Source organism: Etheostoma cragini, chromosome 17, assembly GCF_013103735.1.
Source record: "Etheostoma cragini isolate CJK2018 chromosome 17, CSU_Ecrag_1.0, whole genome shotgun sequence".
Taxonomy (NCBI): domain Eukaryota; kingdom Metazoa; phylum Chordata; class Actinopteri; order Perciformes; family Percidae; genus Etheostoma; species Etheostoma cragini.
The window spans coordinates 12,108,709-12,127,282 of NC_048423.1; the positions used below are offsets into that span (position 1 = coordinate 12,108,709).

The 18,574-nt window shown below is 39.6% G+C and overlaps 2 protein-coding genes across 5 annotated transcripts in view; both read right to left on the minus strand.

The window, feature by feature from the left end:
• slit1a (slit homolog 1a (Drosophila)) overlaps positions 1-4,427 on the minus strand; it is an 85,091-nt gene extending 80,664 nt beyond the window's left edge. For 3 of the 4 annotated variants that reach the window (XM_034898351.1, XM_034898350.1, XM_034898348.1), the window contains exon 1: positions 3,750-4,426. In XM_034898351.1, coding sequence (XP_034754242.1) covers positions 3,750-3,958 — 209 coding nt within the window. In that variant the 5' untranslated portion in view covers positions 3,959-4,426. Of the gene's footprint in view, positions 1-3,749 lie in introns of all 4 variants that reach the window. The other variant, XM_034898349.1, reaches the window with a different exon arrangement.
• A 3,787-nt stretch (positions 4,428-8,214) lies between these two features.
• LOC117960742 (rho GTPase-activating protein 19-like) lies at positions 8,215-16,313 on the minus strand. The gene is made up of 11 exons (XM_034898872.1): positions 16,201-16,313; positions 15,596-15,849; positions 14,387-14,467; positions 12,771-12,980; positions 12,422-12,648; positions 12,216-12,302; positions 11,431-11,496; positions 10,805-11,020; positions 10,614-10,709; positions 10,118-10,230; positions 8,215-9,555 (listed from the first exon to the last, which is right to left on the minus strand). Exons 1-11 carry the CDS (start codon positions 16,245-16,247, stop codon positions 9,540-9,542), a joined length of 1,413 nt encoding a protein of 470 aa, XP_034754763.1. The 5' UTR covers positions 16,248-16,313; the 3' UTR covers positions 8,215-9,539.
• Between the last annotated feature and the right edge of the window lie 2,261 nt (positions 16,314-18,574).

Sequence of the window (18,574 nt, forward strand, 5' to 3'; positions counted from 1 at the left end):
GATGTTGGGTGAGTTTAGACACACAGCAGCTGGCTTTGATGCTCAGGAGTCTGTCATCACCATGCTTAGACAGGCAACATGCTTATGGTACATGATGTAAAATGTAAAAAGGTGACTAGATGCTTGAACCAATTAAAAAATAGAAACTACTAGGAACTACTGTGGCGCACAATACCTATATTAATACCAACTTTGTCTGACAGAGGACTCACAACACCTCAGAAAATACCGAACTGAAAAGACGGTGGAGTCCACCTCAGTATTCAGCACAAGAGAAAAGACCACAGCTGTAAAGTGAAGGCAGTAAATTGAAATGACTGAGTCCCCGGTCTGTAATTTCACAATCCTCCAATGAGCATAAACATTCTCTGAATGATCTTCATTCCAGGCATTAACGCTGTTAACCGGCTATGAGGATGGATATATTAGATTGTAAAAAAGGAACTGAATGAAATTCAGTCTGCCTTAGGGCTAGACCTGTTTTGCCCTTTATAATAAAAATCATAATCCTGTTTATACTTTCATTAGCTTTGTGGTTGAGTTACACGTATCTTCACTCCTGTGCATTAATCCCTTCATTACCACCTCAGTTGCTACACTAGCCTCGCCTTGAAGGATCTTCTCATCATGCTCTCAACCCCCACAGATCTACCCCTCATGCTACTTCTTTGTCAATTCCCATCTTGCTCTTTCTACTTTGGTCACATAGGAAGAGCTGGCAGGTAGTGGGCAGGCTTTGTTCAGTCTTGTCAGGGTAAATTATGGATCAGGTGGCCTGTGAGCTGTGTCAGTTGTACCAGCTATGGGCTGGTGCCAAAAAAAAACGTAGGCATTCCCTGGCACACATACACATCTCCAACCCCCAAATACATAAACATGGTTATCGCAGCAAGGGAGCCCCTCATCTTCAACCACTACCAAACCTCATGTGTTTTCATCTAACATTACACATTACTTATTCACTGCATGCATGCTCACATACAGACAGACACACAGAGAGGCACATGCTCAAGTTTATGAACAAACACAAGTGAACATCGGATTTATACAGGCATTTACAAAAACCGACAGACAGTCTCTCTCTCTCTTACACACACACACACACACACACACACACACACACACACACACACACACACACACACACACACACACATTGTGCAGCCTCCTCCTTGGGCACAGACAATACATCATCAATACACTGGCTTTCTGTAATTAAATGAAGGTACACACACACACACACAGCTCCTCCGCTACTGCAAATCAACTCCTTCACAGATGAGACACACCTACTAAACAGCAGGGCTGTTAGAGAGATAAAGCAAGGATAGAGAAGCCTGCAGGTTTGGTCAATACTTGTCCACCTAAACGCTAAACTAACAACCTTTAATGTCAGTGTAAAGTCCCTTTAATCAACCTTGCAAATGTGGATTTTCTGCCAGAATAACCTGATATCAATGGGATTTCCATGTGCTATTTTGCCACAGCAGATGAATAAAGGCAAGGAAGAACAGAGGATGGATGCAGAGAGGGAGCAAAGGGGGAGGGAGCGGCCGGTGGCCCGTAAGAGGCAGGGTGTGATTTTAATACGTGGAGCTCACAGTCTCATTAAAGGCTTCAGTTTGAGGAGCGCAGGGGTCAGACCTGATCCAAACCCGCACTGACAAGTGCAAATGGGATTCTGCTGTCTGTCTCAACACCCTCCATACACACACCCCACCCCAGACACACACACGCACAAAACCGCAAAACCACAAAACCAACCCCCTCCTTCTGTAACACTCTAAAGCATCACCCTGTATATATGAGCTTCTACTTTGTTAGCTTTCTCTAGTCTGCATCTGCTTTCCTTCCCAACACTAATACTACGCTGCCTCCTTCCATTAAATGAGGCAAGTACATTTTGCAACAATTTAGATTTGAAATTTTTGGTATTTGAATGAATTTCTACAAAAAAAGGGCTTCTCAACATTTTATCCTATAGACGAGAGCCACCAACTTCTGGGGCAATTGTATAAAAACATGAGCAACTCATTACTCATCTTTGACCCCAGTAGTGGTTGCACAGTTTCATTCACATTAACACATATTTTCCAAACGCATACACATAAATCTGGCTATGCACATGGGACCATCATGTGAGGCAGGGTTTGCTGCGTTGACTTGCACAATCACCTTGATGAATCACCTGCAGTAACAGCCTGCAGAAGACGATAGTCTCTATTGTTAAGTAGTGCTTCTCTGTGGAGACTGGTTATACTCTAAATGACCTACACACACAGCTAATACATGCACCACCACACACCCAAAAAAAGGCAACGACCCAGGAATAAATTACTCATGACCTTTATACACATAATGTTTAAAATGCTGCATCCTGAGTGTGCTAGACATGCTAGAAAACACCCAGAGATGTTACAACGATAAAAGAAAAAACCCTGCTGCACATGACCTATGAATGCACAAACAACTTTTAACACAGAAATGCTCTTGAGTGCAGGGGCAGGGTATATTTCCAGTGTGAATGGCCATTCATGTAAAAGGAAACCACAAAATGACCATGTTTCCTCTCTGCTTCAATGTTAAATTAGCATGTGCACATAAGCAACCCGGAAACATGTAGACCGTAAGGCAACAAAAAAAAAAGGTGTTTTTAGAGATTAAATATGAAAAGCATCAAATATGCACTAGCTCCCACTATGGCAATGCTGCCTCTGACACAGGCTTTCTCTCCTCTGTTACCACCGCATGTTTTATTCAGGACTGATATTCTAAAAGCTGAAATAGAACAATCTATTTTTCCTTGCACTCCTCACTTCTGATTTGCTGATGAATATTTCAAAGGATTGTCAGAAAACATAGAAAAAATCCACTCTGCAAGCTGATGTCTGCCTCACCTTTCCCTCCATCTCCCATCCGTCTTCCGTTTTACAAGACAGCTACGTGATTCTCGTGCAAGACTCACTTAGGTAGTAGATTTGCTTAATTTTCTACATGATTTAACAATTTGTGGAGTGAGTGTTCAGGGGTATGGGAAAGGAGTGAGAGGGGAGTCTTTGGCCCAGGAGTAGAGGATAGTGGAAAGGGGGAAGAGAGGGAAAAAGAGATAAAGAAAGACACAGAGCTGCACAGATAAGACACATGATATGAGTGGGGGAAACGTGTCCCCAAACATAACAGAACCAGAACAGACAGGACCAGACAGCAAATGTGGTCCTGCATCGCAATAATTTAAGATTTAAACTTTACGTCAAACTTTACTTTTCCATCTCTGAATGGATGTCACAAAAAAAAAAGTGGAGTCAAAATTAGACTCCATTGATTTGCTTTCAGGATTAAAAAATGCATGATCTAAAAAACATGCAGCAAGCATGAACATGCAGGTAAGTAAATTATGGACACATGTGAGAGGCACACAGCCACTCCTGCTCTTTCCAGTCCCTCATGCCTATTTATACCTGACTGGAATGCCAGTGACTGACACACCACGCAGACTCCACACACACACACACACACACACACACACACACACACACACACACACACACACACACACACACACGTAGCTTTACAGGCAGAGCTATTGTTCTCGTTCAGTCCAAGCAAAGTCATGTGCACTACTACAACATGGCACAGGAACAGAAGGGAAACAGTGAATAAAGAAGACGGAGGAACACAGTCAAGAAGTTTCTCTATTACATACACACACATATACACACACACACACAAGGAGTAGAGATGATACTCACAGTCTTTCAGTGTTGCGGGGGATATTCCTTGGCATGGTTTTGAGTCCCAGTCCATGGCAGTCAACTGTGGTGCCACTGCAGGTACACAGGGCTGGGCAGGCACTGGCATTGCCCATGAGCAGAGCAGAGAGCATCACCACCCACATCCAGAGTGGCTGTCCAGCCAGCCTGCCCACGCCTGCCCCAAAACAGCTACCTCTGACGGGCATATTCACCACCACTGCAGCCAGCTGTTCTTCAACGAACCCCTAACTTCTTTCTGTCCACCTTTCTCTGCAAAAAGGAGTCCTGCTACACCTCGCAAGTATTCTAGAATAATTCTATAATTTATAATATTATTTGTGGTGAATAAAAATAGAAAACTAAACTAAAAAGAAATGCTAATATTTTCCTCTCAGCTGTGAAGCAAAGCAAATCCTTTTTGTTCTTCTAGATTTCTTTTGATGTAGGTCTGATATCCACCACAGTTTGCTGATGAAAAAAAAAAGCAGTTTTCTGTCTCTTATTTTCTCCTTGCAAACTCTTCTCTCTTGTCTTTATGGAGTTGCTGTGCTCCGGTCTGCATACGTTTGCGTCTCTGTCCTCCTCTCACTTAGTCCTGCTCTGCTCTGCTCGCCTGAAGAGAGGGAATAGTGAAAGAGCAGAAAGAGAAAAAAACCCAGTCTCTTTCCCTCTCTCTCTCTCTTACACACACACACACACACACACACACACACACACACACACACACACACACACACACACACACACACACACACACACCAGTCATCCATCACAAGGATCTACAAATAGCAGAGCCCTCCCCCCCGCCCCCCGACTCCACCCCAACCCCTCCTCTCCTCCCCCCTCCCCCCCCCCAGCCGCCGCCAGAACCCTGCCTGAACTCACTCTCATTCTCGAGATCCCTCTCTCATTCCCTTGATTCAATTCACAATACAAATCTACTCCAAGTATCTTTCTTTCTTTTCTTTTTTTTCCACTCACCCCACTCCTTTTCCCTCAGGTTTGCCTCAAGGCAAACCCCTAAAGAGATACCTAACCTGCATGACACTGCATAACCTGTGCCCGAAGGGAGAGGTTGTAGGGAGACTGGGCTGTGAGAGTGTGTGAATACGTACATGTAACGAAGGAGAATCCACTAGGGAAGAGAGGAATCAACACCTCAGTCCTTGGAGACTAAAAGCCGGAATAAATAATCTGTAAATGTGGGTTTTAACATTTAGATCAAGTGTGGCCACAGACACAGAAGCTGCAGCAGGGAATCAGAAGGAAGAAGCGCACACACGCACGCACGCACACACGCACGCACGCACGCACACACACACACACACACACACACACACACACACACACACACACACACACACACACAATCTGTTGGGAAGGTAGACCACAGCCATAAAAAGTAAGTCAACGCTATATTTTAAGCAGAGCATAGGCACAGTAACAAGGATTATATCCTTATATATACAAATTAGAAGATAAACAGCTACACTAACAACCATGCCTGCTCTGTTATTTGGATGGATGGCAGTAATTGGCACACAATCCCCCTCTTAACGCCAGGACCATGCATTCCCTGAGTTAGACTCAAGGCATAAAGTGGACTGTGTTGAGAAGGGAAAATTGAATGATAGGCAGCATATGTGGGCCATTATTTGCTCTAAAGGAATTCTTAATACAGTAAATATTATTTTGCAAATTTTACATTAAGTTAAAGCAGGAGATATATTAGAGTCCAGCTGCTGTCGACTGTGATTGTAGCTTTCACGAAACATTTCCAAATGCATATTGATTTGCAGTTTGTGGAATTCAGTTTTCTGGATGTGGCAAGGAAATGTACCACTTTTTGTTTTTTTTCATAGGTTCAATCAACAGTGCATTGTTCACAGTTCTCCACAGAATTAAACAAATAGTGACACTTTCAAATACGGTACAGGAAATTGAGAGAAGATACCATTGAAGGTGAGAAACAAGCACTCATTGCATAACTTTCATTTAACAAATGGGTGATGATATCTCTAGGTATCTGTGAATCTGCATACTGTTCACCTACTTAATCAGGCAGTCCTGACTAAGGCTGTAAAATGGCCCAAAACTCATAACTAATACTTTGTCCACTTTTCTACATAATATTAGTATTTTTACACCAGCTCATAGGGAGGAACCAAGGAGTTAATGATGCATTATTGGTTTAGTGCCATTTAGCACCTGATTCAGCATTAATCAAGACTGATTCCTTTGGTCCTCATGTAGACTCACAGATATATAGTAACTTATAATTATTATAAGCTGTCTCATATATTGATTTGCATAGCATCTGTCACTTTTAGTGCTGTCCGTTGTTTCTGTTTTTGCACAACTCACTATATAATTCTTGGTTCAAAATCATTAAGAAGTACCACTAGTAATGCCTTAAAAAGCAGTCAGTTGCTTCGTAACTACTCTGTTTAAAAAAGAAAAAAGTGACTTAACACTTGGGTCTCTGGTCTAATTCTGCAGGGCTTTGCTGCTGGGTGGATCCCTCTGAACATAAACCTCAGCACAATCCCAAAGACCCGAGAAAACTTTAATTAACAAAGGCACAAAAACCAGAAACATTTGAATTTGTGGGCACATGTATGCTTTGTTGCTGGACAAGCTGGAAACTTTTCCACATGCTGAGGTGTGTATGTGTGGATGTATGCACATACAGGTGTACTCACACAAACCTCAATCTATCCCGGTAAAAGTGTGTATGCAGTGAATCTGTGTCTATGAATGGCTAATTAAAGAGGAGACAGTGCTGTTTAGTGGTAATGGGGGGTGGTGGTAGCGTCCCTCCGTTCTCACAAAGTTGTGATAGGAATGCACACACACACAACGGGAATTATTCTGCTGCTCTAAAAGCCGTGGGAGGACATGCCAGCCATTTACAATTAGTCTGGGAGAGGAGTTTGTAAAACATAAGAGCTCACCAACAACTGACTCTGTTGAGGAAATAACTGCAATTAACGTGGAAGAGCCCCCACTTCACAGTAGTTCCGAAGCCTGTGGAGTTCAATAAACATTTTTCCTTCAGCTTGTTCCCAAAGTTAGAATTCAAAGGAACCATTCGTTGCTGTCAGCTGCTCGTGGATGAATAGAGCAATGATTTTTTTTTTTGTTCCTACAATCTTGACTTTAAAAAACTGAAATGTGCTCGATAGAGAGAATAGAAAGAAACCAAATTTAGCATCCAGAAAATTCCACAGCATGCTTGCAACCCAAGTTATTTAGATTTCACCCTCAGAAGAGATGTGGCTTATAAAAAGGGCCAGAAAAATTCCTCCACTATCCATTGTTGAGAAAAGAAATATGTACAAAACTATGCTGGAGTCAAAAGTATTTTAACCTTGAAATGTTTTCCCCTTTAGTGTGGTATTTCACTATCTGTAGTTCTGGACAGAATTAGTTCATTCTGAAAGGTATTTTAGTGCACGCATTTAAAGCTAAATCCCATCCACTCATCATATACCGGTATGCTTGCGGGTTTGTGTGCACACTAGATAATGTAAAGTTGATTACAGTATGTCTGAATCATTTTACAGTCATCTTGCTCGTTCTGGAGTAGAAATGCTAAATAAAACCCCTCTGGAGTTTTGGCTGTAAAACAATACTATTCCTATAATGGAAGCTCTCTGATGTATATTTACAGAACATGAAAAAAAGCAGACCCATTCTCACAGATGTTTACAACATATACTTACAATACCAAACACGCATTGACATGGACACCATAATGACACACTGAGACATTCCTCCTATTGTGGAGAGCTGCCTTCACTCTTACTATCCACCCACTCACCCTCCAAACTCCAGGTTCAAATTTGGCAAGTCATTTACTACAAATGGCAACAATTTTGGTAGCCTTGTGGGTATGTATTATTGTTGGCCATATTTAGCTTAACAGGGATTTACATGTTACATTTTATTGCATATCTCTGTAAATTTCAGCCTGTATTGTCACGTGTGTTTTGTCAACCTGTTTTCATTTGCTGCAATGGAAACTGTAAGCTTGAAAGTTTACAAGCAATTTGTTAACTGCTTTCTGGCTGTATTTTGTTCTATTAGCCTACTTAAGAGTTTTTGTTCACGTATAAATGTATTTAGGGTATTTAACAGCACAGGAGTAGTTACTGTGTAGATTTCCCTTATGTAGACATGCCTTTAACAGTTGTCACTATTTCAAACAGCTCAAAGGAGTTGTTGTACGTCACCTATTGGAGCACTAGCTATTTGCAACTAAACAGCAGCACCTTGTGGCTGCAAGTAAAACTGCACTATACGGCTGCAGAGAGCAACATCCCTCAAATTCCAGGAAGGGCAAAGAAATTAAATACACCATAATTTAGGAAAAGCGGTAAAACAAGAAAAGATTCAGAATTACGTATTCAACCTACTAAAACACATTCTAACATTTTAAATGAAAAGACACTTACAGCACTTAGCTTGATGTCTTTTAATTACAGTGAGTTGCATAGCTTCACAGTAGCATCTTCAGTTTACATGGTCAATTAAGTGGACCATGTTGGCAATAATCACATTATAGTAGAATTGTAACAGCTCGGCAGAGTGACCATTAAACGGTAAACTGCTACTAAAAGAGTAAGACAACAAGCAGCTTATAGAAGTAGCAGTGGCTCAAACTCTCCCAGAAAGCACCTGGGTTAACAACCACAGTAGAATGAATCTTCATTTGCATTTAACTAACCCTTGGCAATAAAAAAAGATAAAAATTAGACAATTACATTTTTAGAATAGTAGAACAAACCTCACACTAAAGAGTTGAATGTATGTAAAGGTACATATGCCTAAAAGCTATAAAAACGGCATACAATGTGATATTGGTCACAAAACTGATCTGAGGAAAAAACTAAAAGTTAATATGCAAAAACAAGATGTATTTTAAAGTAGCAGTATTTCAAAGTATCACAGCATTGACACCAGAGATTTGAGCTAGTGAAAACAAAGACAACTATTTATATAATCTACCCAAGCTGGTCTTTTGGTCTTCCCTTCCTCCATTCTTCATTCTCATTAGTCTTCAATCCTATTTTACTGACACCTGAATTCATTCTAAATAGACATTTTGAGCACAGTCTTAAAGCTGACAGGAATTTAAAAAGAGAAAATGTTAAATAAAATGGCATTATACATTAATTAAGGATATATTAATTTTAAGGCACATGCCAGAATTTGCCATTTCGACATGACAGCATCTACTGTAAGTCTAACTAAACTTACAAAAAATGTAACAATGTAATAGAAAAGCCTGCACATCACATCTGATCCATGCATCTGAGACACTGGATTCCAGGACTTGAAACATCTAGATGACCAATACAAAATAAAAAGTAGGTTTGCAAATTAAATAATCTTGTTTGTGTGAACATGTTGATGATAAAGCTAAAATACCCTCAACTTTACTGGTGTCATTCACATCCTGCTGAACATCGTGAATTGTAAATTGACTTAAAATTAAGCACATAACGTCCACACTGTTGTCCCCTAACCACTTTTATGTCACTTAGCTGAAGTAAAACTTCACAGACTGCAAAGAGATTGTGTTGGTTTCATGCCATCTTACTAACCTTTAACACTTAAAAAAAAAAAAAGCAAGTACAGAGTACGTATCCAAACACGGTGTAAAAACAACACTGTACAGTGCCTTCCACTGTTTAGTTTGGGTTGACGCCTCAAGAAGATCCTTTAAAACCCCTGACATAACAGTCAGCCTGACGGTTCCTTAGTTGTGAAGAGCTCATTCTTTTAAAGATGATTAATCCTGGATGAGATGAGAACAGAGAGGGAGAAAAAAAGATTATTTTTATTTTTTTATTTTTTTATCTTTTCAGCATAATACATCAGGCATCATTAGCTATGTCAGCACTGTTGAGTCAAAGTGAGGCCAGGCTTGCCTGTGGCGAACCCCAGACAGATGGCTGGAGGTGCCAGAGAAACTGAGGATAGTCATGCGGAAAACTACTGGTCACTGGTTGATGACACTTTTGGAGTGAATCGTGCTGTCCCACAATTTAAATGTGACACATTTTGATTGGTTTGGTTTAAATAAAAGAGAATTACTACTTGAGTGTTTCTCCATACATGACCATCATCAATAACATCATTATCATCATCATCATCATCATAAGGGAATGCTACAGACAATTCCACAGTTTTTAAAGCATTTTGAATTGGCCTATTCATCCTTACGGTGTAATGTCAACAGTAGGCGATGATGTTTTCTAATAGTAATGATTTGCTCCCATGTTACACAAGGCACACATTGTCATTCTGAGACTTGTTTCATGAATGTTTGCTTTGAGGTGTAATAATGTCATACTCACTCCTCCACAGCTGGCGTTTTCACTTCCCTGGCCATCAATTGGCCACTGGGTAGAGGACTCTGCAGTCTGCGGTTTTCTTTATCTGTTAATACTTGGCTTCCCAACACCTTCCTCTGTTTTATAGACATAAGGCATTACTGGGAGATATTTCAAGCGTAGGGCTGTATTAAAGATACGTTGTAGATTTTTCATTGTAAAGAAACCTTTTTTTTATGTTTTTCTTCAAAATGCACATGCGTATAAGACATTAAAAACATGGTGAATACATTTCATATTGTACTTCCAAACTTACAGTACATTGCTTGTAAACTCATTGTTCTACTAAGAAAAACATTAAGCAGCATCACTAGTAATACAAAACTTCATGGGGTACTTTTGTTTAACTGGCTTTGTCAGTGTAAGGTAAGCATGAACAACACTTTCTCAAAAATCTAAAAAACAAATGAAGGCTGAAAAGTGAAGTGTATCGCTGTACACAGTACCAATGTCAACAAACCTTGATAATACCACCTAAAGAGCGTGAACGCCAATGTTTCCTGCTGAATGGTGTCCGAGAGTCAGCCGAAGGTGTCAGCAAAGGCTGCTTATCGAACTACACACACAAATACAAGACATTTAGGTGCACGGTTGCAAATAGTTTCTCTGCATGTTCTGTCCTCTCGCGTTGGGTATGTTGACCTACTGTACCTGTCTGATGAGCTTCTTCTTTTTGGCAGACTCAGGCATGTTGTTGACCTGCTGGTACAGCTCTCTGAGGGCAGCTTCAGTGTAACTCTCAGATGACCTGGTAGTGGACGCGCTGCTGACCTCACCGCTGATTGTTCTTATGGAAGGAGAGGGGGAGGCCGCTTCTACTGCACACATGGGCCCATCTTTAGTCCCAGAACAGAGTGTCAAGTCATCCTAGAAAAGTCGGACATAACATGTGACCAGATATTTTCAATTCCAGGTAAATACAAACTCTTTTTAAGTGACGTGACCACAAGAAAATGTGTACAGCTGAGTGACATACTAACAAACAAATAGCTTTAAGAGCTGAGTACAGACACAGCATTCAGAGGTTTTATTTTAACGTCCTTTGAAAATCATTCTATTAGGTGCCCAGTAGCAGATGACAGTCTCTCGAGGTTCTGTATTTAGACATGAAGCACCTAAAATTAACCAAACACAGAAGTTACTGGATTCAAAAGTTAGCACAGGAAACCAAAGACACAGAGTTTGAAAATAACATTAGATAAATTTAATGCAGTATTACCACTTTTTAGAAAGATTAACTTAGAAATAGAAGAAAAGACAAAAGAGCAAAATCTGACCTTTGATTTAAGAGTTCTTGATCCTGTGAAGTATATGCGGGTATATTCTTTGATGTATGTAGGTGCCTTCAATGAAAGTAAAAATGTAAATTAAATCCTCTGATGAAAGATCCTTGTAAAGAATTAATCTGGGCGCCCGTGGAGCTCAGTTGGTAGAACAAGCGCTCATATACAGAGGTTTATTCCTCAACGCAGCGGGCCCAGTTCGACTCTGACCTGCGGCCCTTTGCTGCATGTCATTCCATCTCTCTCTCCCCTTTCACGTCTTCTGCTGGCAAAACAAAGGCTGAAAATGCCCAAAAATTTATCTTAAAAAAAAAAAAAGGTATTTAGGAATGATCTCACTCTCACCATAAACAACGGTGTATAAAAGCTGCCAATGTTCCACTTGGAAGGCTAGATTGTAAGCGCAATATAGCAGTCAAACAACGTGAATGGGGACATATAAGCGAGTTACTGAGATCTAAAAGGCTGCTGAATATGGGACACTTTGATAAATAAATAGCCTTTATAGATGTTTCTTTCACATGTAAACTACATCTTCCTCTTTACCCTGTTCCCCTTTATTGTAAACTACTTAAAATGACAGGTTCATTTGAAGCAACACAAATATTATCACACAATACAGGCAACACTTAAAATCCCACCTCATGTTGCTTTTCCTATCACAGAGTAAAACAACAGGAAAGCATGTTACATGTAGTATTTTGTGCAGAGTTGTTAAGTAAGAAACTACAGTTACAGAACAAGAAGCAATCAGAAAAACAGCCTTAAAAGCTGCATACCTTGAACAGTTTTTGTGAGTGCCTGATGAGGAATGCTATGCCATTATTCAGTTGCTCGATGTTTCCCTGCAGATCACTTGCCATCACCTGCAACATAAAAACACAATGCCAAACAAATTCAAGGAAAGAGTTAAGGTTTACTTGATTGCAAAAATAGTGGGGGTTATTGTAACATACATGATGAGTAGCGCTAAATTGGTCTTTACATTTTTGGGCCAGATGATGTGTGGAGCAAACATTGTGGCTAGATTGATAGCAGACATCTTGTTCATGTGTTGCTTTCGAGCAGTGTGGTACAGCAGGTCTAGCAGCAGCTTCAACATGCTGCGGTTGGCTGGTGGGAGTAGCATGAAGAGCAGCTGAAATGCCTCAATCTGGCGTTCCTTGTCAGGCACATTCGTCTTGTCCCCGTTATCGTCAAAGCAAGTCAGCTCTGGACACAGCACAGGGGAGAAGTATTACAAAGGAACCCTTTTATTTTCTTGACTTAACATTGATATGGATATTACGTTATCTTGAGTAATGAAAAAGCATTGTGTATGAGTCAAAACACACCTCCAATCTTCAGGTGAGCATGATAGTGTCTGTGTGTCAGCAGAGGCTCTGGCAGCTCTCCCAGGAAGGCTTTGAGCAATGTGGCTGCATCATTGGGGTGGAAGTCGCCTGTTTCTAGATCAATCTCTGCCCCAGAATTCAGCATTTCCCTCAGGGCTGCCTGTCTTAGGCTGTGGCCCGGCACACGGAACAGCCCCTCTACATGAAGGTCTAAGGGGTGGGAGAGAAAAATGGTGCAAGACAGCCAAAGAGGAAGGGAAAAAAGAGATGTGGTGTGTAGGCGGGCAGACACAGAGTGAAGGAGACATAAGTAGACAAAGACATAGAAGTAAGGAGAGGCCCAGTGAATGAAATGGAAGGAGAGAGACAGCCAGAGCAAAGTGCTTTTAGATAAATTATTGACCCAAGCATTTGCACCCAGTGTCCACTTTTAGTGAATGACATCATCGCTTTCTAGAAATAAACCATGACCTCATGCTAATTCACTGCTCTTCAACTACTATAGTTCAACAAAGTAGTAAAAGTTAGGATGCAGCCTTGATGCTCAACAAATCAAATCCCTGTAAAAGTCTAGGATACAGGCCTATTAAGCAATTTGATGAGGAATACCAAGAGATTATTAATAAAGTAATTATCAATGGTATATGTCTGACCGGAATACTGTCAGATTTGTCTCCTCCCGGGTCACACATGCAAAATGTGTGTATCCATCTGTAGTGATGATATCCCAAACTGCTTTGGATGAAAGTGTCCCCCACATGACAGAAGTAACGTTTGTGTATATGTATATGAAGTAGTGCTGTCAAAGGCTTAAAATATTTAATCGTGATTAATCGCAATAATGTCATTGGTAACTCGCAATTAATTGCACATTTTTATCTATTTTAACTGTCCCTTGATTTCTTTTTGTCCCATTCTTTTTCTCATGTTAATGCTCTTATCAACATGGAAAAGTGGATCGTCATGCTTTTTGCAATTGTTTTTTATTGAAAACAATATTTGCATATAGTCTACTGTCGAGGTTATTTTCACATGTAACATTCTTACTTGGAGCAGTCATGCACACTTGGAGCAAATCTCTTACACAGTGGAACACTGTCCATCAATAAAAAAGTGAAAAAAATACTATGACGAGGGGGAGGGGGGGGCATCAGGTGTGTGCTCGGCCATCAAGTGGTATTTCAGACTGGACGTGCTGCGATGATAGCTCAGTTCACAACGACAAAACACACAGGTCACTTTGGTCTTGTCAATGGAACCATTTGGCAACTTATAAAAAGTAAACTTTCTATTCAGAATCTTACTGGCATCCATTTCAGTGTCTCACGCTCACCATCCACTCAAAACTTAACGTTACTACTCTTCGGCCGGCTCCCAGCCCAAACAAGTGTGGGCGGTGAGCCTGTTTTGTTTCTGGTCTAGCTAGATCAGGTGCGGTGTTGTAGTTTTTCTAACATTACTAGTTGTTGCAACAGCATGTGAAAAAACTACAAAATTTGCTAGGCCAAAAAGAATGTTAATCTTGCGATGAAAAAATTGACGCTGTTAAAATTGGTTTGCGTAAATGCAATTAATAACGTGTTTAACTGACAGCATTCAAATGAAGTAATACTCACTTTTACTCAAGTATTCAATGAGCTGATAGATCTGTGCAATTCCTTCTTCAGTTAAGGGTGCACCAAAAACCACTCCTTTGTCTGAAACGTATCAAACAGCAGAGTAAGAATGAATGTACCCTTTGTGTGCGCAATTGCATTTATTCCATTCCATCACTTATTATTAGATCCATTGCATTTCCATCCATCACATGGACAACAGCGGAAAGCCATATTAGCTAAAAACAAGACAGCCATAAAAGGATTTATGTGGAGACAGAAACTAACCATTACTTTAATCATCCATTAGTCTGGATCAACAGAAGTACATTTACAGGATAATTGCAGGACATCCTGTGGTTGGCTCACACACCAGTAAAGGGCTGGGCAATATAGTGACATAATATCGACATATGAGGCTAGATATCGCCTTCAAATTTTGGATATCGTACTATTGTGATATGACACGTGTTGTCTTTTCCTGGTAATTAAGGCTGCATTACAGTAAAGTGATGTAATTTTCTGAACTCACCAGACTGTTCTAGATGCTCAATTATTTGCCTTTACCTACTTATTCATTATAACATTACTGATGATTACTAATCAAAAATATCATTGTGCAAATATTGCCGCAATATCGCCATAGATATATATAGCCAGTCAAAAAGATTGTTATATTATATTTTCTCCACAACGCCCACACCATCGCTACACCGGATGACCCTCGCTCTCTGTGTGTTGCCGTTGTCAAACTGCATTTAACAGCTGAACAAGATAACCGCTGAAAATGGCAAGTTATGGAGAAAATCGTTCAATAAGGCAGACCTGCTGGGTTCTTTTGGTGAATGCTTCAGTTTACTTAGCAGTAATAAGCCTACACCTAGAATACACCAGTCCTGAAATACAACATACACTGTACACATGTAGGATCATATCCTACATATACACACTGTTTTAAATTTAAAAGACTGATTCATTCATTAATTGAAATATTATTCATTTAAGCCATCATGGAGATAAATGCATTGCAAGTCTGCCAACATTTTAATTAATGAGATTAATAAGGTATTGTATAATAGTCTGTGGATAAATTAAGTAGTAGTGTTTTTTTAAGTTATTTACCCTTCCTAATGCAATGGCATAAGCCAGTAAAATAACTTCACATATACTATATTAGTCTCAACAACGTTTCAAAGACTGTGAGCACACTAATGGCTCTGTTGGCCTAACCTTTCCGTTTCAGGAAGTTGAAGGAGCGTAGAAAGCCAGTGGCTGAGGGCACTTTAGCCTCAGACTCTCCGGTGAGCTGTGCAAACTCTTCCCCTGGAAGGTCTATCAGTCGAGTGATATTGCTCAGTACCAAATCGGCGAAGGCCCGCGGGTGCTCATGTCTCAGCCTCTCAACAAAGAAGTCCGGGTTAAAGATTACAGTTTTACTTGTGTTTGGCTTTTCCTGGCTGATGAACACACTGCACTTGGTCCCACTGTTAAAGAGAAACACAGAGGCTGGGTTGGGGTCCATTTTGAGGCTCAGTTGAATAGTACAGCTTCTGGTTGGTAGCGTCCCCTAAGATTTTGCAATTTAAACAGAAAGGGGCGATATCTAACATAAATTGGCGGACTAACATTTGCTAATGTTAGCATAACAAGTTGTTGCTAGGTTGGCTAACGCTAACAAGTCTAAGATTCTAACGTTAAGTTGCTCTAGCTACTGAGTATGTTAGTTCACAACAAATACATTGCAGTAGCACTAGTCGTTTCAGAAATTCACAGTTAGCTATAACGTAGTTTTGTTTAAAGATAATTTTACGACATATTGAACGAAAGGTTTGTACCTTCTGCTCAGTTTGTGATTGTTGTGGGCATCATTTTCAGCCGCCATCTTCGTTTTGAATCTTCCGCTGATTCATCTCTAGTCCCGCCCACGGTGCTGTGATTGGCTGAAATATTTGTACGTCCAGACGTCAAGTGAGGCTATGCATTTAAATTGGTGATCCAGTATATGGTATGATCTTAAAATCTAGTCTATTTTTCTTTCTTTCTTTTGTAATCTTCTTTTTGTTAATGTTTAGTGTAAATGTCTTTTTTGACCTTGGGATAAGTGGGAAATCAATGATGTCTGACTTACTTTGTTTGTGTTTTTAGGAAAACGTTTGTATTTATGGCCCTTTACCATTTGCATTCTTAATAAAGTTATTTTTTGTAGTCTGTCAATACTAGTAAATTATTTCACATAAGTAGTCATTTGATCTTTTGTTAATACAACAAAATTATTTGAGCAGGTTAACCACTTTGTGTCCTTATCTGTCGACTGTGTTCTTTTTTAGGGTGCCTGTATGAAAGTTGTTTAGTCCAATGACCTCCATTTAAAAATGTAAGAGGAAGTTGTAGAATGTGCCACATTATATTAACTACACTTAATGATGTTTTGGCTTTGCAGTATTAGAGTAATAATAATAATAACACCAGTTAATAAATATTTAGCAGGGAGGGAGGGAGCCTATTGCAACAATAGAAAATATGGTTATTCAGCCTTACTATTTCTGATCTGGATCTCAAAAATTCAAACAAACATCAGGGTGAAGTCAAATTCTTGGTAATTTCCAAGAGGCACACACAACTTCAAACCCTTGGTGTAGGTAGTGATTGTTTGCAATAAAAAATGGAAAAACACCCATTTATTGATTGTTTGTCACCTGTTTCCTTTTATTTAGATATAACTGGCAACATTTTAACCACACATTGTCCATCTTTCCATTTACGGTGGAAAACATGACGAAGACAGAGTCTGAGACCCATTCAGGGTGCCAACCCATCATTTGAAAAGAATGTTACAGGGTAATACAAAGAACAGACTAGTGTTATTTCACTGACCATTTTGTCCCTCCTCTGCGTTATCTAAACTGAAAAATAAATTGGTGTGTCACATGATGTGAGCAATAAGACTCTTGAACACCATATAATACAATGTCAACACACCACCACATCGTGTGTTCTTCAACCTTGATATAAAAAATTACATTTCTACATTTTTTGTCTTCACATCAGTCAAATAATATAAGTTTTAAAGCACCACATACTGTAGCATGTATACATATATATATATATATATATATATATATATATATATATATATATATATATATATATATATATATATATATATATATACATACATATATTTTTCTTTATATTTTTAGCTTGAAAAAAAAACACCTAAAAGAACAAACAGGTTGATTGGCATCACAATACAGGTAAATTCCACACATCCTCTGTTTCTGTCTTTTAAAGGTGGCCTGACACACAAAAACGTTTTTACATTTTTTGAAACGTGTTAGGTCCATATGTGTTTGTGTTATGTTGGGAATGTGAAAATGAACTGCTGCTCCCTCTGTCAGCTCTATCTACTGAAAAGAAATAAGCGGAGAAATCAGGCCAATTACAAAAAATGGTCCGTCTGACGTCATGTTGCTTGATCTCATTACTATTCATGAGATCTCCCAGCTGCGCTGGGTAAAGGATGATGATAGCCCGGCTCTCACTGTTTAACTGTTGGCCAATCAGAGTCAAGCAACTTAGCTTGTTGAATATTAATGAGAACTGGCACAAATGGGGCTGAGTCTTCCTCCAGGCTTTCTATAACACACTAGAATAGCTTGAAAACACCAAACACCATGGCTTGTAACCAAGGCATTTGATCCTCAAAAAATATTGCAGAGTCCATGGTAGAACTTTAAACATTACAAAGTAATGAAATACGTGTGGCAGGGTACCTTTTAAAAAGTATCTCAGACTGTTGGTAAATGCTAGCAGTACTTTTTTGTAAAGCCCAGTCAGCTAGTAAAGTCAGCTATAAACTATAGATTTTATTTTTATGTTGCAAACAGCTGGGTGAAATGGCAGAAAGTAAAACGGCTCCTCAATGATCGCCCAAAAGCACGGTAAAGTGTCAAAAGAGATAGTGACTGAAAAGAGAGCACCCAGTGTCGTTAAAACAATGCATTGAATTAGAGAAATAAAAAAGACTTTTTGCTTGCTTAAAACTGTACCAAGCATCTCACTATTACTAATGTTATTCAAATTCATATTTAGACGAAACCAGTGATATGATGATGAGATGATGTACTTAGTCACAGAAAAGTTTGAGCAGAAGTGCAAAAAGGCGTTGTTTTGGAGATGATACACCGTCTCATTGTATTGATGTGAACT

Coding starts and splice junctions, on each gene's coding strand:
- LOC117960742 (XM_034898872.1), bottom strand. CDS start 16,247: ATGGCGGCTGAAAATGATGCCCACAACAATCACAAACTGAGCAGAAG. Junction 14,468..15,595: donor CAACTTCCTGAAACGGAAAG/GTTAGGCCAACA, acceptor GATACGTTTCAG/ACAAAGGAGTGGTTTTTGGT. Junction 12,303..12,421: donor ACATCATCTGGCCCAAAAAT/GTAAAGACCAAT, acceptor TTTATGTTGCAG/GTGATGGCAAGTGATCTGCA.